The 25062-nt window shown below is 54.2% G+C and overlaps 1 protein-coding gene across 1 annotated transcript; it reads right to left on the minus strand.

The window, feature by feature from the left end:
- Window positions 1-390: 390 nt before the first annotated feature.
- SQOR (sulfide quinone oxidoreductase) lies at window positions 391-20462 on the minus strand. The gene is made up of 10 exons (XM_029064911.2): window positions 20296-20462; window positions 15490-15737; window positions 14509-14679; window positions 10414-10467; window positions 7803-7997; window positions 5821-6030; window positions 5001-5184; window positions 2831-2898; window positions 1087-1265; window positions 391-941 (listed from the first exon to the last, which is right to left on the minus strand). Exons 2-10 carry the CDS (start codon window positions 15718-15720, stop codon window positions 884-886), a joined length of 1350 nt encoding a protein of 449 aa, XP_028920744.1. The 5' UTR covers window positions 15721-15737; window positions 20296-20462; the 3' UTR covers window positions 391-883.
- Window positions 20463-25062: the final 4600 nt, after the last annotated feature.

A 25062-nucleotide genomic window follows, 5' to 3' on the forward strand; every position in this document is an offset into this window, starting at 1 on the left:
AGCCTGGGAGTCAAAAGGCTTCTAACCCAGTTCCGCCACTTCTCTCCTGTGGGACCTCGGGCAAGTCACTTCCCTTCTTCGGGCCTCAGTTACCTTGTAAGTAAAATGGGGATTAAGACTGTGAGCCCCTTTTGGGACATGGACCGTGTGCATCCTGATTACCTTGTATCTACCCCAGCGCTCATAACAGTGCCTGGAACATAGCAAGCACTTAAATACCATTTAAAAAAAAGGCAGAACGGGGATCAGAACCCAGGTCCTTCTGACTCCCAGGCCTCCCTGACCACGCTGTTTCTCAAGGGTGATGACTAAATTCACCCCGCGTCTGCTTTGAATGTGAAGAGCAACGATAACGGGATAGGAGCCACAAAAGAAACGCACGCCTGCTCAGAGATTCGTTCACACCCTTTAATGTGCTCAGAGGAACACTGCCATCGGTTTGCGCGCACCACGGCTTTCTCTCTGCCCGGGAGCTAAGGGCATGAACCTTGGCCGGTTTGCTTCTGGGTGTCCCCGTTGCCAAAATAAGACTCGGCGGGTTGAAGATCTGGGCTTGGCATACCACAGAGAGATAGGAATTTGGGGTTCACCTTTAAAGACCGAAACGTGTGATTTCTGGAAATAAATTACGATGTTTCGCTCGTAGGGACGGTGGGCCCCTCGTGGGGAACACCCCCGCGGACAGCTCTCTCCTCTGTTCTCCGGGCCAATGGAGAACCTGGGCGCGTCACGTGGGTTTTCAGAGGACCTCTGACTTGGGGTCCCCCTTTGGGCTAAACGTTCTTCACAGGGTTGGGACGGGGGTCTTCCGGCGCCGGCGGTTTCGAGACGGCGCCTTCGGCTGCGGCCCGGGGTAGGAGGGAGGGAGCGAAGCACGGGCAATCTAACTCATCCCGAGATGGAGCAGCTTCCGGATAGGAGCGGGGCCCCCCCAGAACCCCCTGCCGGGAAAGAGAGAGTCGTCAGCCGCGGATATCGGATACCCCGTCCCCTCAGGGGTCACGAGCCGGAGGCCCGGATGGACACGGGAGGCCCGGATGGACACCGTCCCTCCTCCTCCACCCCGGCCCGGGGCCGACCACTCACTTGAGCATGCCGTTCCAGTAGAGGAAAGGCATCAGGTCGGCCTTCATGAGGAACATGCTGAGGCGTTCCTTGCTCTGGTCGAAGGGGAAGGTCTCCAGAGGCTGGGCCGCGTAGTCGAACTCGGCAAGTATCACCTTATTGTAGCCCGTGACGAGGGGGCAGGAAGTGTATCCGTCGTACTGAAAGGGAGGGTCGGGAAAGGAAGCATTAGACGCGACTCCCCCGCAAAGCCCGGTTAGAAGTGCCCCCTAGAATCCAATAAAACCAGTTAATGCTATTTTTTGATTGCTTTATTGTGTGCGGAGCGCTGTAGCGAGCACTTGGGAGAGTACAACGGAACGGAGTTATATTGTACAATATAACGATATAATATAGTACAATATAACAGAGTCGGGAGACGTGTTCCTTGTCCGTGAGAAGCTTACCAGCTGGGGGGTGGAGCTTACTTGTAAAACCGTGAAACTAGGTCAACAGCGGAGAAGCAGTACGGCCCAGTGGGTAGAGCACTGGCCTGGGAATCAAAAGAACTTAAGTTCCGATCCCGGCTGCTGAGTGACCTTGGGAAAGTCGCTTGGCTCCTCTGGGCCTCTGTTCCTTCCTCATCTGGAAAAGGGGGACGAAGACAGTGAGCCCCATATAATAATAATAATAATAATGATGGTATTTGTTAAGCGCTTGCTATGTGCCAAGCACTTCCTAAGCGCTAGGGTAGATCCAAGGTAATCAGGTTGTCCCACGTGGGGCTCCCGGTCTTAATCCCCCTTTTACAGATGAGGGAACCGAGACACAGAGAAGGTAAGTGACCTGCCCAGAGTCACACAGCTGACGAGTGACGGAGCAGGATGAGAACCCACGACCTCTGACTCCCAAGCCCGGGCTCTTGCCACAAAGCCACGCCGCTTCTCTATACCTACCCCAGCGCTTAGTACAGTGCCTGGCATATACTAAGCGCTTAACAAATACCACTAAAAAAAAGACCCAGTAGGGTTAGTGAGGATCTCACCCCCACCCAGAGAGTAAGTGCTTAACAAATGCCAACCTCCCCACCCCGAAAAAACAAACCACAACATTGTAAAAAAGGCATTCTGTGATGGTGAAGCGGAGTGGACATTAGACGAAGGGGTAAGAGGTCCTGCCTGTTTTCGCTCCGCAACGTTTCTCGGATCGACCCTTCCTCACCACCCTGGACCATAATAATAATACGATTATTACTATTAATAATACTATATACTATTCCAGTAAGCCTTGAATAAATACGATTGACTGGTTGAACTCTTCAACTATGGTTTCTTAATAAAAAGGTCTCGTGTTTCTTATCCGTGTCAATTCCACCTCTCCCGCCGGAAGGTCCGCTCTTTGACGGCCCGGACGTAGTTTTCTGCCCGGGTATTTTCCACCTCATCTAGTAATAATAATGACGGTATTTGTCATTGACGCTTACTGTGCGCCAAGCACCGTTCTAAGCACCGGGGAGGGATACAAGGTGATCAGGTTGTCCCACGTGGGGGTCCTACGGTCTTCGTCCCCATTTCACAGGAGGTAACTGAGGCAGAGAGAAGTGAAGCGACTTGCCCAAACTCGCAGAGTTGACGAGTGGCGGTGCCGTGATTAGAACCCATGACCTCTGACTCCCAAGCCCAGACTCTTTTCACTGAGCCCCGCTGCTTCCCCGCTGCCGGGACACCGTTCTGCCCTCCGGAAGCGCTCGATAAGTACGGGGACAACGGGGAACGGAGAGACGGACCTTTTTTCCTGAGGTCTGGTTCTTCATTACCGAAGAGATTGTTTTATCAAGGACTCCAGACTGGGCAGCTGGGTGAAAAATAGTAAAAATAATCAAACTATAAGCATTAATAATAAAATAAACATGAATGAAGTAATACAAAAATACAAATAACTAGCAGAACTTTGTTCTGTTTGTTACCCAGCAACTGAAGCCCAACTGATGAAATCTATTTACTCTATCACAGAGGACACGCTTTTTTCTTTTTTTTTTTAAAATGGCATTTGTTAAGCACTTACCGCGTGCCAGGCACTGTACTAAGCTGATCGGATTGGACACAATCCCTGCCCCATACGGGGCTCGCAGCCTTAATCCCCATTTTACAGTTGAGGGACCTGAGGCACCGCGAAGGGAAGCGACTTGCCCAAGGTCCCACCGCAGACAAGTGCGTGCCAAGCACTGTACTAAGCGGTGGGACAGAGACAAGGTAATCAGGTCAGACACGGTCCCTGTCCCACACAGGGCTCCCAGTCTTAACCCCCATTTTACAGATGAGGGTAGGAACTCCTCCTATTTTCCACTGAAACCCTGGTTCTTTGGTGGATTTGCCAATTATGAATCAGGGTTTCACGGGAACGAGGTCATTTCCGCCCTCCTAGCACTCAGCACAGTGCTCTGCGCACAGTAAGGACTTACTCCTACTATCACCGTTAACAGTGAGAACCAGCGGAGGCTGGAGAAGCAGCACGGCGTAGCGGATGGAGCCGGGCCTGGGAGTCAGAAGGTCCTGGGATCTAATCCCGGCTCCGCCACTTGCCTGCCGGGTGACCTTGGGCGAGTCGCTTCACTTCCCTAGGCTTCGGTGACCTCATCTGTAAAAAGGGGATTAAGACTGGCCCCGATGTGGGACGGGGACTGTGTCCAACCCGATTTGCTTGTATTTCCCCCCAGGGTTTAGTAGAGTGCCTGGCACACGGTAGCGCTTAACAAGTACCCCAATTATTATCATTAATAATAATTATTATTCATAATACACGTGTTCTTAAGAAAGATCTTACCTTCTTTACTACAGGGACTTAGAACTATTAATGTCTTCTCAAAAAGACCTTATCTGTCTTCACTTAGAGGACACTGATACAGCGAACGCTCGTCTTCACGAATGTCGCTACGGAGAACCCTTCACTTTGATGAATATTCCCAAAGTGCCCGGAAAAATCTTCTGGCGGCCGCGAGTTTTTGGTTCAGGAAAGAATGAATTTCAAATCAACCTGCACTTCACTTTGGACTCCACCTGCAATTTTTGTAACGCTTCTAGAGGCTACGGGAACTCTGAATCGATCAATCAATGGTATTTACTGAGCGCTCATTATATGCCGAGCATATAAAGTGCTAGGAGGAGGACATTCTTCTCCATCTACCAGCTCCTCTGGCCCCACCTTTTTTTTCTTTTAATGGTATTTGTTGAGCACTTACTTATTATTACTACTACTAATAATAATGTTGGTATTTGTTAAGCGCTTACTCTGTGCCAAGCACTGTTCTAAGCGCTGGGGTGGATAAGAGGTAATCAGGTTGTCCCACGTAGGGCTCACAGTCTTCACCTCCATTTTACAGATGAGGGAACTGAGGCACAGGGAAGTTACGTGACTCGCCCAAGGTCACACAGCTGACAGGCGGCGGAGCCGGAATTAGAACCCACGACCTCTGACTCCCAAGCCCGGGCTCTTTCCACTGAGCCACGCTGCGCCGGGGTAGATACAAGCTCAACAGGTTGGACGCGGTCCCTGGCCCACATGGGGGGGGTGGTCATAATCTTGATCCCCATTTTACAGATGCGGTAACTGAGGCACAGATACGTGACGTTTTTAAAATTTTGTGGTATTTGCTAAGTGCTTCCTAGGAGGCAGACACTGTTCTGAGCGCTAGGGTAAAGACGAGTGACTCGCGCGAGGTCCCACAGCAGACAAGTGGCGGAGCCGGGACGAGAACCCATGATTTTCTGACTCCCAGAGTCACACGGGTCAAGGTCACACGGCAGGCCCGCGGCGGAATCAGGATCAGAACCCAGGTCCCGGGACTCCCGGGCCCGTGGTCTTGCCCCCGGGGCCCCGGCGCCTACCCACTGGGTGAAAAGGAGGCCAGGAGAGCTTGCCAGGAGGCGAGAAAAGCAGGAACCGGCGCTCTGACCTACCTACGGCCGCGGCCGTCTTGGACGTGGGCAGGTTGGTGCAGTCTCCGATGCCGAAGACGTTGGGATACTTCTTGTGCTGCAGGGTCTCCTGGTCGACGTCCAGCCAGCCCCCAGCGTCTGCCAGGGGACTCTTCTTGATCACCTCTGGGGGTCCCATGGGAGGGGTGACGTGAAGCATCTCGTACTGGAGGAAGGGAAGACCCTCTCAGCTTCGCTCAAAGGCATCAACGCCCTGAATCTAAAACGGCACTTTCAGCTCCCCTGAGTGCTCTCCCCGGGATGGCAGAGGCAGCGCGACCCGGTGGCCAGAGCCCGGGCGTCAGAAGGACCCGGGTTGTAATCCCGGCTCCGGCGCTTGTCTACTGGGGGACCTTGGGTGAGTCACTTCACTTCTCCGTGTCCCCCTCCCTCCTGCCTCATCTACAAAGCTCACTCCGTGACCTCTGGACACGTGATATTCACCCCGCCTCCAATATTCACCCCGCCTCCAACCCCACACCACTCGCGTACGTATTTTTAAATTCTATATTACAAATGACATCGATTCCCGTTAACGTCCGTCTCCCCCTCTAGACTGTAATCTCGTTACGGGCAGGGAAAGCGTCTGCCGATTCTGTCGCGCTGCACAGTGCTCTGCGTCCGGTGAGCGCTCAGTAAATACGACCGACTGAATCCCAAGGGTTTAGTGCGGTGCGCTCCGCACAAAGTAAGCGCTCGATAAATGGATCGACTGGCCCCTTTACCCCGACCCCGGTGGCGGACTCTGGCCCCGTCCCGCTTCCGGCGCGAGGGCCCGAGACGGCGCGGCGGGAAGACTCACCGGGAACACCGTGGTCTCCCCGGGTCTGTCCAGGTTCTCGAACACGGCCTCCTGCCGGTCGGCCCTGACCTCGACGAGGTTGTGCCTGTAGTTCACGGTGAGGTCCCTCTCCCGGATGATCTGCAGGAGGGCGTCCGCGTACTTCTGCACTCCAAAAATCTTTCCCAGTGAGGTATTGAAAATGATGTTGCTCTTGTTGCGCTTTCCTGTCTGGGGGGAGCGGGGGGAAACGGAATAATAATTATAATCGTGGCATCTGTCGAGGGCTTACTGTGTGCCAGGCACCGTACTAAGCGCTGGGGTGGACACGAGCAAATCAGGTCGGACGCAGTCCACGTCCCACACGGGGCTCGCGGTTTCATTCCCCATTTTACAGATGAGGGAGCTGAGGTACAGAGAAGCGACTTGGTCACCCGGCAGACAAGTGGCAGAGTCGGGATTAGAACCCATCACCTTCTCACTTCCAGGCCCGTGCTCTATCCACCGCGCCGTGATCCACACGTCAAGGCAGGAGTGAATTGCAGAGCAGTAAGCGCTAACAGTGATCGTGGTAAATGTTACGTACTTATTATGCACTGTTTTTGGGGTTTTTTAAAAAATGCTATTTAAGTACTTACTATGTGCCAGGCACTATATTAAACGCAGGGACAGATTCAAGCTAAACAGGTTGGACACGGTTCACATCCCACATGGGGCGCTCAGTCTTAATCCCCATTTTACAGATTAGGGAACTGAGGCCCTGAGAAATGACTTGCCCGAGATCACTCGGCAGACATGCGGTGGAGCAGGGATTAGGAGCCAGGTCCTTGTGCCTTCCAGGCCACCAGGCCACACTGCTTCCTATCTCCTCTTAAGCTCTGGGAGGGGAATATAAAAGATAATCAGGTAACAAACAGTCCCTGCCCATAAGGAGCTCACAGGCTGAAGGAGGAGGAGGGTAGGTACTGAATCCCCATTTTCCAGATGAGGAAAGCGAGGCACAGAGGAAGAGAAGCGACTCGCCCGAGGTCAAACAGCAGGCAGGCGGCACAGTCGGGATCGGAACTCAGGTCCTCCGGCTCCCAGGCCTGGGCTCTTTCCCCCAGGCCGTGCCGCCTCTACAGAGGCTGGGATTTTCCGGACGGATGAAAGTACGCTGTCCTCCCCTTTCGGGACGGGCAGGTGGGCAGGCCGGCCGGCCCATCCTCTCGCTTCTCTTTAGGCTGGGGGATAAGGTAGGTCATTCGGCCTCTCGGGCCCTCAGTCTCCTCCTCTGTCAAATGGGGATAAATCCCAGGGATAGCGGGAGGACGGAAGAGAAGCGGCATGGCCTAGTAGAAAGAGCGCGGGCCTCGGAGTCAGGTGGACCTGGGTTCTAATCCCGGCTCCACCACTTGCCCGCCGGGTGTGACCACGGGCAAGTCGTTTCGCTTCCCCGAGCCTCGGTTCCCTCATCTGGAAAATGGGGATTAAGACCGGGAGCCGGGACAGGGACTGTGAGCTCGTTACGGGCAGGGGATGAGTCTGCCGATTCTGTTACAGTACACTCTCCCAAGTGCTTAGTACACTGCTCTGCACACAGTAGCGTTTCGTAAATCCCATTGATTGTAGTGGCATTTATTAAGCGCTTGACTACGTGCCAGGTGCTGTACTCGATTGATTGACCAACCCCAGTGTTTAGTACAGTGCCTGGTACGTAATAAGCGTTGAAATACCATAAAAAAAGAAAATAATGGCGGTCTTCATATTCGAGGATTACTAGTGGGAGTAAAGGAGCCACTCCGGAAACGTGGGCAGGAGGCTGGTTGTGGGCAGGGAGACCGTCTGCCTAGTGTTGTAATGTACTCTCCCAAACGCTTAGGACAGTGCTTCGTATACAGTAGGCGCTCAAGAAATAAGATTGAATGAACCGTACGCAGGGGGCTGCGTTCGGCCCGGGGGGCCGACGTCCAGGGACGAGAAGGCTCCGCTTTGGGGGTGAGGGAGAGGGGTGGAGAACTCACCTTCCGGAAATAGGCATCTGACAAATACATGATCTTCTGGGGCGCCCCGGCGCACTTGACCGGCGTGTTGGGGAACGTAAAGATGGCGTTGCCTTCCGTGAAGTCCCGCAGACTCTTCCACGTCTTCTCCACCGTCTTCACCGAGTAATTGGACCCGATCTTGGGGTAGGAGAAGCCCTCGGGCAGCCCTTTGATCTGACGATAATAAGAATAAGAACCGTGGCACCCGGGGAGCGCTGACTGCGTGGCGGCGCTGCGGCGCATACAACGGATCAGGTCGGACCCGGGTCCGGTCCCACTCGGAACTCCCGGTCTCCATCCCCATTTTATAGGTGAGGAGACTGAGGCCCACAGAGGTGAAGTGACCTGCCCGCGGCCACTCAGCGGACAAGGGGCGGGGCCGGGACTAGAACCCACGACCTTCCGACCCCCAGGCCCGGGGTCTGGCTACTGCGCCGTGCTGCTTCTCCACCAAGCGGGGAAACTGGGGGCAGGGGCGGGATGACCGGGGAAAGAGTCCGCCCTTCCCTTCCACCGTCCCCTTCCCCTCGCCGCCCCCAACCCACCCGCAATTTACCGGGCAGGCTCACCCAGCTAGACGGGGCGGGGTTATTGCTCCACTGGACGGGGAGGGAGGTGAATCGGACCGCCTTAGCCAAGAGCCAGGAAGGAGAATTCCGTCGAGGTGAGTCGATTCTCACCTCTAGACTGGAAGCTCGTCACGGGCAGGGACCGTTAAAACGGGTTCTGCCGTACTGAACTCTCCCACGCAGAGTTCACTAGATACTACTGACCGATGGCCGCTCTGCCCCGGAGGCTGCTGGGATATCCCGAGGGGCTGCCCCTACACCACACGTGGCCGACCGTCTCGCCGAGTACGGCGATTCCACCGGCCTCTTCGCGTCTAGGAGCTGAATTCCACTCCCCGATCCACTCCCATCTCAGTCAGGCCGGGGCCTGCCTGCCCTAAACCCGCTGGGATCCTGGGAAAGGAAATGATCCTTCCCAACCCAAGCGCACCTCCTTGTGTGTCGGGGAGTCGACGGAGATCCCCGCCCCCGGCCCTCCCGCAGTTGCCGCGGGAGTCGTTGAGCGCTCTACTATGTGCCAGGCACTGAACTACGTTCATCGGGTTGGACCCGGTCCCCGCCCTACGTAGGGCTCACGGTCTTCATCCCCATTTTACGGATGAGGGAACGGAGGCCCGGAGAAGCGAAGCGACTTCCGTGACAGACAAGTGACCCATTTCCTTCTCGCTCGCAGGCCCGTGTTCTAACCACTTGGCCGCCCGGCTTCCCGACTCCGACCTCCCTCCCTCCCTTCCTCCCTCCCTCTCTTCGGTCGGGTTAAGGGAGTCGCCCGCGGGTGAGGTGCCAGGTGCCAATTGGGCGAGGCAGTGGAGCAGGGAGTTGGCTGGGAAATCCCCTCCCTGGCTTATCCCCACAGCCAGTCTTTCACCATCCAGCCCTGAGTCACAGCCTCCTGGCAAAGTCAGCCTCCGCCGCTGGGCCTCCTAGAAAGCTCTCTGTGGGCCCAGAATGTGTCTTTGTTGTTATACTGGACTCTCTCCCGTGCGCTTAGGACGCGCTTTGCACGCAGTCGGTGCTCAATAAATAGGAATGAACGGATGAAACCTCGTTACTCTCCTACTACGACCCAGCCCGCACGCTTCGCTCCTCTAATGCCAACCTTCTCGCTGTCCCTCCGTCTCGTCTATCTCACCGCTGACCCCTCACCCCCGTCCCGTCTCTGGCCCGGAACGCCCTCCCTCCTCAAATCCCACAGACAGTGACTCTCCCCCACTTCGAAACCTTATTGAAGGCCCATCTCCTCCTGGAGGCCTTCCCGGACTAGGCCCCCCTTTCCTCTTCTCCCGCTCCCTTCTTCGTCTTCCTGACTCGCTCCCTTTGTTCATCCCCCCTCCAGGCTCCACGGCACTTATGTCCTTCTCTGTCATTTATTCCTTTATCTCCACGTCTGTCTCCCCCTCTAGACTGTAAGCTCGTTTTGCGCAGGGAATGGGCCTTTACTGTTCTGTCATACTCTTCCAGGTGCTTAGTACAGTGCTTTTCACTCAGCGCTCAATAAATATGACTGAATGAATAATAATAATGATGATGATGATAAAACAATTGGGAAATCTGTGAGGGACTTATTATATTCCAAGCACCGTCTAAAGTGCCTGGGTAGACCCCGGACACATTCTTTGTCCGGACAAGGAGAGGAGAAGCAGTGTGGCCTAGTGGATAGAGCACGGACCCGGCTCCTAATCACTATTCCAGCACTTGTGTGGTGAGTGACCTTGAGCAGGTCACTTCTCTGTGCCTCAGTAACCTCATCCGGAAAATGGGGATTAAGACCGGGAGCAAGCTCGCTGTGGGGAGGGAATGTATCTGTTTACTGTTGTGATGTACTCTCCCAAAGCGCTCAGTACAGTGCTCTGTACTAAGCACTGATTGATTGACGCGGGACATCGCCACACGGAGCACGGCGTCAACCCAAACTCCCTCCCTCCTCATATCCGACAGACCGCTCGGTACAGTGCTCCGCACACAGCAAGCGCTCCGTGAATACCGTCGATTGGAAGTCCGACGGGGGATCGGAGCAGTACCTTCTCGAATTCCAGCTGGATTCCCAGAGCAACAACCAGGTACTTGTAAGAGATCTAGAACACAAGACGATGTTATTTCAGACACGGGGGCGTGTAACAGTTTAACCATGCCGGTGGGGGTTCGGGATCTTCCAGGAAGCGGGGCGCACCCGAGAAACTCAGAGGTCGACCAACTGTCGGCAAAACACCGGGAGGAGCAGCGTGGCCAAGCGGATAGAGCACGGGCCTGGGAGACAGGAGGACCTGGGTTCTAATCCCAGCTCCACCCTTTGCCCGCTGTGTGAGCTTGGCTAAGTCACTTCACTTTGCTGCGCCTCAGTGACTACATCTGGAAAATGGGGATTAGGAGGCCCCATAATAATAATGTAATAATAATATTGGCATTTAAGCGCTTATTACGTGCAGAGCGCTGTTCTAAGCGCTGGGGTAGATACAGGGTCAGCAGGGTGTCCCACGGGAGGTTCACAGTCTTCATCCCCATTTTACAGATGAGGTCACTGAGGCACAGAGAAGTGAAGTGACTTGCCCACAGTCACACAGCTGCCAAATGGCAGAGGTGGCAATCGAACCCACGACCTCTGACTCCCAAGCCCGTGCTCTTTCCACTGAGCCACGCTGGGGGTTGAACTAACCAGTCACTCACTCAATAGTATTTATTGAGCGCTTACTGTGTGCAGAGCACCGTCCTAAGCGTGTGGGAGAGGACAGTAGAACAATAGAACAGACCCATTCCCTGCCCACAACGATCTCACGCTTAGTACAGTCCTCTGCACTCAATAAATATGATTGATTGACTGGCTCGTATCCACCCCACCGCTTACAGTGCCTGGCACACAGTAAGCACTTTATTAATATCGATGTCTGTTTGTTTATATGGATGTCTGTCTCCCCCGCTGTAGACCGTGAGCTCCATGGGGGCAGGGATTGTCTCTAGTTGTTGCTGTATTGTACTTTCCCAAGCATTCAGTACAGTGCTCTGCACCCAGTAAGCGCTTAATAAATACAATTGAATGAATACAGACACCATTAAAAAACAAAAAAAGTTCCAGGGATCGTCAGAGTGCCAGGACAGAAACCAGCTCAGCTGGACTCGTAGGGGAGAGGCAGGTTATCTTGGACATCACGTCCCAGAGGAGAGAAGCAGCGTGGCTTAGTGGATAGAGCACGGGCCTGGGAGTCAGAAGGTCATGGGTTCTAATTCCGACTCCACCCCTTGTCTGCTGTGTGACCTTTGGCAAGTCACTTCTCTGGGCCTCACTGACCTCATCTGGGGGATGAAGACGGTGAGCCCCAGGTGGGACATGGACTGTGCCCAACCCGCTTTGCTTGTATCCTCCCCCCCAGCGCTTACTACAGTGCCTGGCACATAGTAGGCGCTTAACAAATTACCACAATAATTACTACGATGATTTCCGGGGTCCTTTTGGTTATCTTTATGATAATAATAATAATAAGGGCATTTGTTATTTGTTATGACGGATACAGGGTGATCAGGGTGTCCCACGTAGGCCTTGCAGTCTTAATCCCCATTTTCCAGATGAGGCAACTGAGGCCCAGAGAAGTGAAGTGACCAGTCCAAAGTCACACACCTGACAAGCGGTGGAGCCGGGATTAGAACCCATGACCTCTGACTCCCCAGCCCGGGCTCTTTCCACTGAGCCCCGCTGCTTCTCTAGACCCGATGTCCCAAGACCAGAGACAAGAGCAGGCCGGGTGAGCTGGGTCTCCCAGATTCCAGGCTGAGCTGTTAGGACCGGGACAGGGAGGGTCGAGGGGAGAGAGACAGCGGCCCTCACGGTGGAGCGGGGGGGGGGGGGGGGGGGGGGGGGGGGGGAGAGGAGGAGCCCGAAATAGTGGTCTCAGGTGAGCGATAGGTGAGGCCCACCCCCATTAAAGCTGACCAAATGAGAGGGGGCAGGAAGTAGAGAAGGTTTCCCCGTTTGAGGTGAGCGTGGTGAGTCGGCTCCATCGGGGTCACCAGCAGGGCGACGGAAGCAGGGGGGGAAACCAAAGCGAAGCTATTTCGATCCACGCCTGCCCCACACATCCTGACCGGATTTGTGCCGGGAGGTAATTCCACGGAAGACTCTCACACCCGGGCACCCTTCCTCCCTTCCTCGCCCTGAGACGCGAGCCCCTGCCGGAGAAGCGGCGTGGCCTTGCGGTCAGGCCGTGGGCCTGGGCGTCAGAATAGCAATAATAATAACTGCGGTGATTTCTTTAGCGCTTACTATGTGCCGGGCACTGTACTCAGCGCAGGGGTGGATACAAGCAAATGGGGCTGGACACCGTCCCTGTCCCACGTGGAACTCACGGTCTCAATCTCCATTTTCCAGGTGAGGGAACTGAGGCCCAGAGAAGTGAAGTGACTGGCCCAAGGTCACCCAGCGGACGAGCGGTGGAGCCGGCATTTGACCCCGACCTTCCGACTCCCAGCCCCGTGCTCTATCCACTACGCCTCGCCGCTTCTCCGAGGACCTGGGTTCTAACCCTCGGCTCCGCCACTCACCTGCCGTGGGATCTTGGGCAGGTGACTTCGCTCCCCTTTGCCTCAGTTTCCTGTCGAGCACTGTTCTAAGCGCTGGGGCAGATACGAGCTAATCGGGTTGGACACAGTCCACGTGGGACTCACCGTCTTCATCACCGTTTTTCAGACGGAGGAATAATAATAATAATGTTGGTATTTGTTAAGCGCTTACTATGTGCCGAGCACTGTTCTAAGCGCTGGGGTAGACATAGGGGAATCAGGTTGTCCCACGTGGGGCTCACAGTCTTAATCCCCATTTTACAGATGAGGGAACTGAGGCACAGAGAAGTTAAGTGACTCGCCCACAGTCACACAGCCGACAAGTGGCAGAGCTGGGATTCGAACTCATGAGCCCTGACTCCAAAGCCCGTGCTCTTTCCACTGAGCCACGAACCGTGAGCCCCGTGTGGGACAGGGACTGTGTCCGACTCCGGCCTGGAACACCCTCCCTCCTCAGATCCGACAATGAAAGCCCATCTCCTCCAAGAGGCCTTCCCAGACTAAACCCTCATTTCCTCTCCTCCCACTCCCTTCTCCACCTTTGCAAGTGGATCTGCGCCCTTTATTCACCCCACCCACCGCGCTTAAGTCCATATCCGTAATTGATGTACGCACTTTAATGTCCGCCTCCCCCCTCTAGACTCTAAGCTCGTCGTGGGCAGGGAGCGTGTCTACCAACTCTGGTGTACTGTACTCTAAGCGTTTAGTACGGTGCTCCGCACAGAGAAAACGTTTGAGAAACGCGGTTGATTGGGACTGATTGACCTCATTATCTCGTATCCATCACGCAGTGCTTGGCAACCAACGGCCCCTTAGCGAAAACCACAACTACCGTTCCGAAACACGATCCGGCTCGGAAAAAGCCTCCCGGCTCTGTGGAGAGAAGCTGGGGGCGGCGAGCCGGCACTTCCCTTCTCTGTGCCTCAGTTCCCTCATCTGGAAGATGGGGATTAAGACTGGGAGCCCCACGTGGGGCAACCTGATCACCTTGCATCCCCTCCCGAGCGCTTAGAACAGCGCTTTGCGCATAGGAGGCGCTTAACAGATACCTTCATTATTACTTCTCCAAACATTCTGACCGGTGCAGTGCATTCATGGAATACCGTGATATCTGCCACTAAATGATAATTATGGTATTTGTTATCATCATTATTAATACTGGTATCGGTTAAGTGCTTACTACGTACCAAGCACTGTTCGAAGCACTGGGGTAGATAAAAGGGAGTCGGGTCAGACACGGTCCCCGTTCCACTCGGGGCTCCCGTCTCAATCCCCACTTTACAGGTGAGGGAACTTCAGAGAAGTAAAGCGACTCGCCCAAGGTCGCACAGCGGACAAGTGGCAGAGCCGGGATCAGAACCCGTGACCTTCCGACGCCCAGGCCCGGGCTCTACCCACTCCGGCACGGGACGGGGCCCGCGTCCGACCCGATTGGCCTGCGTCCACCCCGGCGCCCAGTACGGCACCAGGCACCTAGTAAGCGCTTAACGGATACCGTCATCGTCATGATCATTCCTCCCCATCCCCTCTCCCGGCCCCCGGGGCGGGGAAGGGCGGAGAGCCGGTACCTGTTGCCCGTTGTCCAGGCGGACGCGGTTCCGGTCGGGATCCAGCTCGCTGACTCTGGACTGGATCCACTCCACGCCCGAGGGAATGACGCTGGCCGTGGACCGCCCGGACGGGCCCAGGGCCTTGGCCCCGGCCCCCACCAGAGTCCAGATGGGTTGGTAGTAGTGTCTCTGGGGAGCGCGTGCCGAGAACACAGTCCGTCGATCAGCGGTATCTACCGAGCACTTTACCGTTCGCAGACCGCCGTACTGAGCGCTCGGCACACCCGAGCTGGGACGGGGTGACTCGGCTTCCCCGTGGGGGATGCCGGGGAAGGCTGAGGGATGTCACCACACTCACCCACGGTCCAGTCGGCCCCAGAGGACGTCCCCGGAGGCGGCCCTAAGGTGTCCTCCCGGATGCTACAACCCAGCCCGCACGCTTCGCTCCCCTGAAGCCTACCCTCTCGCTATACCTGAATCTCTTCTATCTCGCCGCCGCCCCCTCGCCCACGTCCCGCCTCTGGCCCGGAGACGCCCTCCCTCCTCGTATCCCATGGACGACGACTCTCCCCCGCTTACTGAAGGCACGCCTCCTCCGAGAGGCCTTCCTCGACTGAGCCCTCCTTTCCCACTCCCGTCTGCGTCGTCCCGACTGGCTCCCTCTATTCGTCCCCCGCCCCAGTTCCCCGGCACTTATGTCCATCTCCGTCACGTAACGTCCGTCTGCCCCTCTAGACCGTAAGCTCGCCGCGGGCGGGGGACGTGTCTGTTTCCTGTTCCGTGATACTCTCCCAAGGGCTCGGGGTAGCGCACGGCAAACGGCGGCCTCTCTCCACCGGCTTCCCCCCACTCCCACCCCTGTCTTCCTCTCGAAGCAGGAGCAAAGGAAGGAGAAAATGCTGGTTCCGGTGCAGGCCGGTCCACTCCCCCAGCGCCCAGGTTTGGCCGGGCATCCCTCCGCCACCCCGCGACGCCCCCGCCGAGGGCCCGAGTCCTCACCTCGCTGGGCTCAACGATGGCCACGTTGTCGGCTCCCACCTTCCTCTTCATCCGCGCCCCCATGGTGATCCCGCCGCTGCCCCCTCCCAGGACCAGCACCCGGTAGTGGTCCTTGGCGTGGCAGGCGCCCGTGTGCAGCTGCCCCGTGCCCGCCGGCGGGGAGCTCAGCCGCCGGAAGGCCCCGAGCGGCGGGAGGCGGGCACAGTTGGTCGCCATGCCCAGGTGGGCCATCTCTGGTCCTCCTCGGTCTGGAAAAAAGTGACAGATCGAGGAATAACCCGGGCTTGGGAGTCGGAGGTCGTGGGTTCCGATGCCGTTTCCGCCACCTGTCAGCTGCGTGACTTTGGGCGGGTCACTTAGCTTCCCTGTGCCTCAGTTGCCTCGTCTGGAAAATGGGGATTGAGGCTGCGAGCCCCACGTGGGACAACCCGATGACCTTGTATTTACCCCAGCGCTCAGAACAGTCCTTGGCACATAGTAAGTGCTTAAGAGATACCGTAATAATAATAAGTAAAGGTGGTTCGATGATACTTATTGAGCATCTCCTGAGGGTGGAGCCCTGTAATGATAATAATAATAACAACAATGGTATTTGTTAAGCACTTACTATGTGACAAGCACTGTTTTAAGCGCTGGTGTAGATACAAGGGTAATCAGCTTGTCCCAGGTGGGGCTCAGTCTTAATCCCTGTTTTACAGATGAGGTCACTGAGGTCCAGAGAAGCAAAGTGGCTTGCCCAAAGTCACACAGCTGACTATGGCGGAGCGAGCACCCAACACTAAATTCACCAGCAGGCTCCCCAAACCGCTAACCCAAAATGCGGCAGCTGAAAGCAAGGAAGGGCAGAAACATTTTAAAATGTTTTAAAAACCACGCGCCCCCCCCCCCCCCCCATGCTCATTCCCAGCCCAAACTGGGAGTTCAGCGCCAAGGGCTCGGCGCCGTGCTAATTTGCAAATTCCTTGAGGGCAGGGAATCCTGTCTACTAACTCTTGTATTCTCCCAGGATCTTGGGACCGTGCTCCTGTTGAACATTGTGGATCGATTGCTATCAAGAAAGGCCCTGCTCTTTTCAAGCAATAGAGAGACGCGGAGGAAAACCTGAATACAGCCCCAAGGCCTGTAAACATTAAAGGTAAAACAACAGAACACAACAAAGAGCAGTCTTTTGGTGTGCACAGTGTATCCCAGGGCTGTGGGGGCTTCTCCATCCCACACTGGCTTTTCCAGACACACAAACACACACTCATTTTTTAAAAAATGGTATTTCTTAAACTCTTAAGTGCCAGGCACCGTACTGAGCCCTGATTATTATTATTATTATTATGGTATTTATTCAGCGCTTACTACATGCCAGGCACCGTTCTAAGCGCCGGGGTAGATACGGGATAATCAGGTTGGCCCACGTGGGGCCCGCGGTTTTAATCCCCATTTTGCAGATGAGGTAACTGAGAAGTTAAGGGGCTTGCCCACAGTCACACAGCGGACAAGTGGCGGAGGCGGGATTGGACCCAAGACAGGTTGGGCACGGTCCCGGTCCCACAGTCCTAATCCCTATTTTGACAGATGAGGCCCAGAGAAGCCAAGTGGCTTGCCCAGGATAATAATAATAATAATAATGTTGGTATTTGTTAAACGCTTACTATGTGCAGAGCACTGTTCTAAGCGCTGGGGTAGATACAGGATAATCAGGTTGTCCCACGTGAGGCTCACAGTCTTAATCCCCATTTTACAGATGAGGTCACTGAGGCACAGAGAAGTGAAGTGACTTGCCCACAGTCACACAGCTGACGAGTGGCAGAGCCGGGAGTCGAACCCATGACCTCTGACTCCGAAGCCCAGGCTCTTTCCACTAAGACACGGGGCAGAGCAGGGATTAGAATCCAGGAACTTCTGACTCCCAAATCCGGGCTCTACCCATTAGGCCACGCCGCTTCACCACCTGGGTAATTTCACAGTCACTGGTGATCCCCTGGGGTCCAAAGGACAACTAAACCACCCCTGGGGAGAAGAGGGAAAGGAGAGGCTCCAACCCAATCGGAGAGGATCAACTTCCTGCCCTTTTTCAGGCCAGAACGGTCGTCAGTTTCCACAGGTTTGGAAACCGGACTCGAGTTTGCCCAAGACCTCACAAGGACGCAGCCCCACCCGCGACGCGGGGCGGAATGGATTTAAAAATAGGAGAACAGAAAGCATACCTAAAGACTCAAGTAATTCGTTTGGGAAACTTATGCTTTCAAACTCTGGCTTTCATTTGATACATTCATTCATTCAATAGTATTTATTGAGCGCTTACTAGGTGCAGAGCACTGGACTAAACGCTTGGAATGGACAATTCGGCAACAGCTAAGAGACAATCCCTGCCCAATGACGGGCTCACAGTCTAGGGGTTCAGCAGTGAACCCTCTCGGCGCTTCTAATTAACTGAAGCAAAAATCACCCTGTCTCCTCCCTTTCCTCCCCCTAATGATAATATGAATAATCCTAATTGTGGTATTTTGGCACATACACTGTGCCAAGCCCTGTACTACATGTGCAGTCAAATCCGACACGGCCTCTGTCCCACCCGGGGCCTACGGTCTAAGGTGGAGGGAGAGGAAGTATTAAAAGGGATTTGATCCTCATTTTACAGGGACCTGATGCCCAGAAAAGTGACTTGCCCAAAACCACCCGGCAGTCAAGCGGTGGAACCGACATTAGAACCCAAGTCTCCCGACTCCATCATCGACAATGATGTTTGTTGAGCACTGATTGCGTGCAGAGTCCTGTACTGAGCGCTTGGGAGACTGGGGAAGCAGCGTGGCTTAGTGGAAAGAGCCTGGGCTTCGGAGTCATAGGTCATGGGTTCGACTGCCGGCTCTGCCACTCGTCAGCTGTGTGACTGTGGGCAAGTCACTTAACTTCTCTGTGCCTCAGTTACCTCATCTGTAAAATGGGGATTAACTGTGAGCCTCACGTGGGACAACCTGATTACCCTGTATCTCCCCCAGCGCTTAGAACAGTGCTCAGCACATAGTAAGCGCTTAAATACCAACATTATTAACAGAGTCGGGAGACACGTTCCCTGGCCACAATCGATCAAACAGTGGTACTTCTCGAGAGCTTACTGTGTGCAAAGCACTGTACTAAGCGCTTGGGAGAGTGCAATACAACAGGGAATCGATCCATCAGTGATATTTATTGAGCTCTTACTGTGCGCACAGCACTGTACTAGGCGCTCGGGGAGGCCAATAAACCAAGACGCCTTCACATTCCCTGCTTACAAGGAGTTCACCACTCCCCATCCCGGCCAAACGGTCTGCAGACTATAAGCTCCTTCTCTCTTTATTGTTCTGTTGTCCTCTCCCAAGCGCTCAGTACAGTGCTGTGCACACAGGAGGTGCTCAATAAGTACCATCCTCTGGACTGTTAGCTCGTTGTGGGCAGGGATTGTCTCTAACGTTGTATTGTATTCATTCATTCAATAGTATTTACTGAGCGCTTACTATGTGCAGAGCACTGTACTAAGCGCTTGGAATGAACAAGTCGGCAACAGATAGAGACAGTCCCTGCCGTTTGACGGGCTCACGGTCTAATCGGGGGAGACGGACAGACAAGAACGATGGCAATAAATAGAGTCGAGGGGAAGAACATCTCGTAAAAACAATGGCAACTAAATAGAATCGAGGCGATGTACATTTCATTAACAAAATAAATAGGTACTTTCTCAAGCATTTAGTACAGTGCTCTGCACACAGTAAGCGCTCAATAAATACATAAATTGGATGAATGAATGAGTGAAGGGGGCCGGCAAACGCTACTCTACTCCACCCCGGTTGTCTATCGTGTCCCCCCGCCCCCATGGTATTTGTTAAGCGCTTCCTATGCGCCAGACACTGTTCTAAACGCTGAGGTGAGATACAGGATAATCGCCTCGGACACAGTCTCTGTCCCCCATGGGGCTCATGGTGTTCAATCCAATTTCCAGATGAGGAAACTGAGGCCCAGAGGAGGGAAGTGACTTGGCCCAGGTCACACAGCAGAAAAACGGAGGAGATTATTCATTCAGTCATCCAATCGTATTTACTGAGCGCTTACTGTGTGCAGAGCACTGGACTAAGCGCTCGGGAAAGTGCAGCACCAAAGTAGAGACAATCCCTGACCACAACCAACTCCCAGTGGAGCGGGGCGGGGAAGGCAGACAAGTAAACAGACATCAAGAGAAATAAATACAATTACAGATCTATCCAAAAGGGCTGTGGGGGGGAAAAGCAAAGGGAGCGGCGAATTAGAACTCAGGTCCTTCTGACTCCCACTTGTCAGCTGTGTGACCCTGGGCAAGTCACTTCCCCTCTCTGTGCCTCCGTTTCCTCATCTGTAAAATGGGGATTGAGACTGTGTGCCCCAAGTGGGACAGCGACGGTGCCCCTGTAACCGCCCCCCGCCCCCCCGCGCAGCGCTTAGTACAGTGCCTGGCACGTAGTAGGCAGTTAGCAAATGCCATCATTATTAAGCAGCGTGGCTCAATGGAAAGAGCCCGGACTTGGGAATCAGAGGCCGTGGATTCGAATCCCGCCACCTGTCAGCTATGTGGACCTTGGGCAAGTCACTTGACTTCACTGTGCCTCAGTTCCCTCATCTGTAAAACGGGGATGAAGGCTGTGAACCCTACGTGGGACAGCCTGATGACCCCGTATCTCCCCCAGCGCTTGGAACAGTGCTTGGCACAGAGTCAGCGCTGAACAAATACTAACATTACTATTACATCCTCAACGCGCGGTTTGGCGCCCCAAAACTCTTCGCAAGAGAAAACTTTCCTCTCCCCACCTGGTCCAGGAAGGGGGGCCGCTGAGCACCACCTGCTGCCGCTGAGCACCACCTGCTGCTGCCCGTGCTGCTCCGGCTCTCGCTGCTCCCGCGGCTGCAGCTGCGGCTGGGGAGGAACGGGGAAGTCCGCTCGGCTCGGGCTCGGCTCCGCTCGGCTGGGGCTCGGGCTCGGGCTCGGCTCCGCTCGGCTCCCCTCGGCTCGGGCTCGGCTCCACTCGGGCTCAGCTCCGCTCGGCTCAGGCTCAGCTCCGCTCGGCTCGGGCTCGGCTCCTCTCGGCTCCCCTCGGCTCCGCTCGGCTCGGGTTCGGCTCCGCTCCGCAACCGCTGGTACTCCGGAATCCGTATTTTCTCTTTGTCCGGCCTGGAGTCACGTGACGGCGGCCTCACACCGCCCCCTGCCGGCAGGACGCATAGGCCAGCTCAGCCCCCCCTACGCCCCGCCAGGCCGCCGGACGCCATTCATTCATTCATCCACCCATCCATTCATTCACTCATTCATTCATAACAATAATAATAATGTTGGTATTTTAGCGCTTACTATGTGCAGAGCACTGAGGCTCACAGGCTTCATCCCCATTTTACAGATGAGGTCACTGAGGCACAGAGAAGTGAAGTGACTTGCCCAAGGTCACCCAGCACCAAGTGGCAGAACTTGCTTCACATTCATTCAATCGTATTTTTTGAGTGCTTAGTGTGTGCAAAGCACTGTGCACAGCGCTTAGGAGAGCACGATGTAAGATCACACGTTCACTCATTCTTTCAGTCAGCCGTATTTTTTGAGCGCTTACTGTGTTCGGAGCACTGTTAGAGAAGCAGTGTGGCTCAGTGGAAAGAGCACGGGCTTTGGAATCAGAGATCATGGGTTCGAATCCTGACTCCGCCACTTGTCAGCTGTGTGACTGAGGTCAAGTCACTTAACTTCTCTGTGCCTCAGTTACCTCATCTGTAAAATGGGGATTAAGACTGTGAGCCCCACGTGGGACCACCTGATTCCCTTGTGTGTACCCCAGCGCTTAGAACAGTGCTCTGCACATAGTAAGCGCTTAACAAATACTGTACTAAGTACTTGGGAAAGTACAATACGACAATAAAGAGGGACATTTCCTGTCTGGAACAAGCTCGCAGTCCAGAGGGATTTACTAAGCTCTTACTGTTCGCAGAGTGCCATGCTAAGCGCTTGGGAAAGGACAGTACAGCAATAAAGAGTGGCAATCCCTGCCCACAACGAGCTCACAGTCTACAGGGGGCGAAGACAGACACCAATACAAATAAATGGACATACGTATAAATAAAGAAAATTACAGACATGGCCATAAGTGCTGTGGGGCGGGGAGCGAGGGAAGAGCAAAGGGAGCAAGTCGGGGCGAAGCAGAAGGGAGAGGGAGAGGAGGAAAAATGGGGCTTAGTCTGGGAAGACCTCTTGGAGGAGGTGGGTCTTCAGTAAGGCTTTGAGGCGGGGGAGAGTCATCGTCTGGCAGATTTGAGGAGGTAGGGCCTTCCGGGCCAGAGGTAGGACGTGGACCGGGGGGCCGGGTGCGAGACGGGAGAGATGGAGGCCCAGCGAGGAGGTTAGCGGCACCAGAGGAGCGGAGTGTGCGGGCTGGGCTGTAGAAGGAGAGAAGCGAGGTGAGGTAGGAGGGGGCAAGACGACGGAGTGCTTTAAAGCCAATTGTGAGGTGGTTTTGTGCTTACTTTGTGCCGAGCACTGTTACTAAGTGTTGGGTTGAGTACAATACAATTCACACCAGCAAAGCTTTCCATGGCCTCCCTGAAGCCTAAACTATCTTCTCCGCTTCAGGCATTCATGTCAATCTGCCCGGGAGCCTTTTTTTTTTTTTTACAGTATTTGTTAAGGGCTCACTATGTGCCAGGCTGCGGGGGAAGATACAAGCTAATTAGGTTGGACACAGTCCCCGTCCACGTGGGATTTACAATCTTAATGCCCGTTTTACAGATGGGGCCACTGAGGCACTCCCAGGTCCGTGCTCTTTACACTCCGCCAATTCAATTATTTTGTAACTACTTCATCCCAGCATTTATTCTATTGCAATCAATCGATGATATTGCTGAGTGCTTACTGTGTGCAGAGCACTGTACTAAACTCTAACAGAACTGATAGAGCCGTTCCCTGCCCACAAAGAATTTACCGTCTTATATCCTTGTTCTCCCTCCTGCTCACACTGTCTCACAAATTTTTCTCCCCTATTGGAACATAAACTCCCGAGGGCAGGAAATGTGTGTCTGGCATCTGCTGTTCTCTCCAGAGCTCTTGGAATGGTCAGTCAGTCCATCAGTGATATTTACTGAGTGTCTACTGTGTGCAGAGCACTGTTTGGGAGAGAACAGTGCTTGGCACATAGTAAGTGTTTAACTAATACCATAATTATTGTTATTCCAAAACAGCGGAATTAAACAGACCCGTTCCCTGCCCATAATGAGCTTTCCAGTCTGGAGGACTTGAGCACTTACTGATTTCCTCTTCTAAGGCTACCTTTCTAACTATTCCCCGATCCCATCCGTCTCCCCACATCTCCTCCGAGAGGCCTTCCCTGACTGAGCCCTCCTTTCCTCTTCTCCCCCTCCCTTCTGCATCGCCCCGACTCGCTCCCTTGATTCATCCCCCCTCCCAGCCCCACGGCACTTAGGTCTATCTCTGTCATTTATTTCTGTTCATGACCGTCTCCCCCTCTAGACTGTAAACTCGTCCCGGGCAGGGAATGTGTCCACTTATTGCTATGCTGTCCTCTCCCAAGCGCTTACACAGTGAGGGCTCAATAAATACGACTGAATGAATGCATTTCAGGGAGGGGAAATTTCCTCTAACTTGGAGGCCAGGTTCAAGAAGGAGAGTTTCCTTCAGGCTTTAGTTTTAAGACCTGTTAGGGATAATTCAGGACACTTTGCTTAGAAAACACTACGAGGAAACTCTATTGTTTCGTCAGGGTCAGCGGCTGGGCCAACTCCAGACAATGTAGAAAGAAACCCCGAAAGTCCGGCTGCAGCAGTCACCCTTAAACTGAACCCCGAAAAGGCCGAAATTCAGTCTCTCAACCACCCCCCCACCCTTAATATTTTATCTTTGCCTTAGTCCCCGTCCTCCCTTTGATGTTGATTTTGTGTTCTTATCATTTGACTTTTTCCTTCTGTGTCCTCTGCGAGCTCCCTTCTCCCCTTTATTCATCAATCTTGAATCCCTTCTGTGCTGGCTACTCTTCCCCGGTGTGTTCTTTCCCAGCGCTTAGTGAGGTGCTTTGGCCAACCTCAACGTTGCTACTCTGTAGGAGCTGCACCAGCCTTTAATAATAATAATAATTATAGTTGTTAAACACTTACTATGTACCAAACAGAGACCACACCCTCTCTGCAAACTCATGCTCTTGTCTGCAACATTCCTTTCTACCAGTTTCCTTGGTTTGCACGCACGCAACAGAGAGTTGGCCGCTTTTCCCGGAAAACACATTTAGAACCCACATCCTCTGACTCCCAAGCCCGTCTTGTTGCCATTAGGCCCGTGCTGCTTCTCTTAATAATAACGGTACTCGCTAAGCACTTACTATGTGCCAAGCACTCTTCCGAGCGCTAGGGGAGGTACAAGGTAGTTCATAAATACGCTGATTACCGGTATCCTCGGTGCACAGGGTGTTCAATCGATCGATCGGTAGTATTTATAAGTGAATGCTTGCTGTGCTTGGGTGAATACAACAGAGCCGGTAGGCACGTCCCCTGCCCGCAACGAGCTTACAGTCTAGAGACTTGCTCTCGGAAACCCACAGCGGTAACAGAAGAGCCGAGACGTGAATAGCGTCAGCCACGACTTCCTCCTTGCCGTATCTGACAGTCTCCACTCCATCTTGATCCTCCTCGACCTCTCGGCCGTCTTGGATGCTGTCGACCACCCCGTTCTCCTGGAAATATTATCCAACCTCCGCTTCGCTGACCCTGTCCTCTCCTGGTTCTCCTCCGGTCTCTCTGGCCCCTCATTCTCAGTCTCTTTCACAGGCTCCTTCTCTGCCTCCCACCCCCTAACTGTGGGGGTCCCCCAAGGCTCAGTTCCGCTTCCCCTTCTACTCTCCGTACCTTCGCACCCTCTGACTTTGCACGACTCCTTCACTCCCACGGCTTCGAGCACCATCATGTATCTCTACCCGGCGATTCCCCGATCTACCTCTCCAGCCCCGACCTCTCTCCTTATTTTTTTCTTCTTCACGGTATTTGTTTAGCACCTCCTGTGTGTCACGTTACCCTTCTAAGCACTGCGGTAGATGCAAATCAATCAGGTCGGACAAAATCCATGTCCCGCATGGGGCTCACGGTCTAAATGGGAGGGAGAACGGGTATCGAATCCCCATTTTACAGTTGAGGAAGCTGAGACACGGAGAAGTGAAGTGACTCACCTAAGATCACCCCGCAGGCAAGTGGAGGGGCCGGGATTAGAACCCAAATCCTCCGACTCTTTGCACTAGGCCACGCTGCTTCCGTGCTCCTTCTCTGCACCCTCACCTGTCCTCTTGCTTTCAGCTCCTCAAATTAATACGTGCAAAACATCACCCCTCGGTTTCCCGCCCCAACCCTCTCCTTTTCCTGACTTTCCCAACACTGCAAACAGCACAGTGCCTGGCCCTTGTAAAGCACTTAAGTGCAGTAATTTTTAAAAAAGGAACCGGTTTATAAATGCAGCTCCTCCATTTGTCTGCTGACTGTGGGCAAGTCCGCTGCACTTCTCTGTGCCTCAGTAACCACATCTGTAAAATGAGGGTTAAGACTGTG

This window comes from Ornithorhynchus anatinus, chromosome 5 (genome assembly GCF_004115215.2).
Source record: "Ornithorhynchus anatinus isolate Pmale09 chromosome 5, mOrnAna1.pri.v4, whole genome shotgun sequence".
In the NCBI taxonomy this organism is placed as follows: Eukaryota; Metazoa; Chordata; class Mammalia; order Monotremata; family Ornithorhynchidae; genus Ornithorhynchus; species Ornithorhynchus anatinus.

What these genes read in the sequence shown, in the direction of transcription:
- SQOR (XM_029064911.2), bottom strand. Translation starts at nt 15,720, where the DNA reads ATGGCCCACCTGGGCATGGCGACCAACTGTGCCCGCCTCCCGCCGCTC. An exon ending in CCATCGTTGAGCCCAGCGAG is followed by an intron (nt 14,680 to 15,489) that starts GTGAGGACTCGG and finishes CGCGCTCCCCAG; the next exon opens with AGACACTACTACCAACCCAT. An exon ending in ACCAGACCTCAGGAAAAAAG is followed by an intron (nt 1,266 to 2,830) that starts GTCCGTCTCTCC and finishes CCTCCCTTTCAG; the next exon opens with TACGACGGATACACTTCCTG.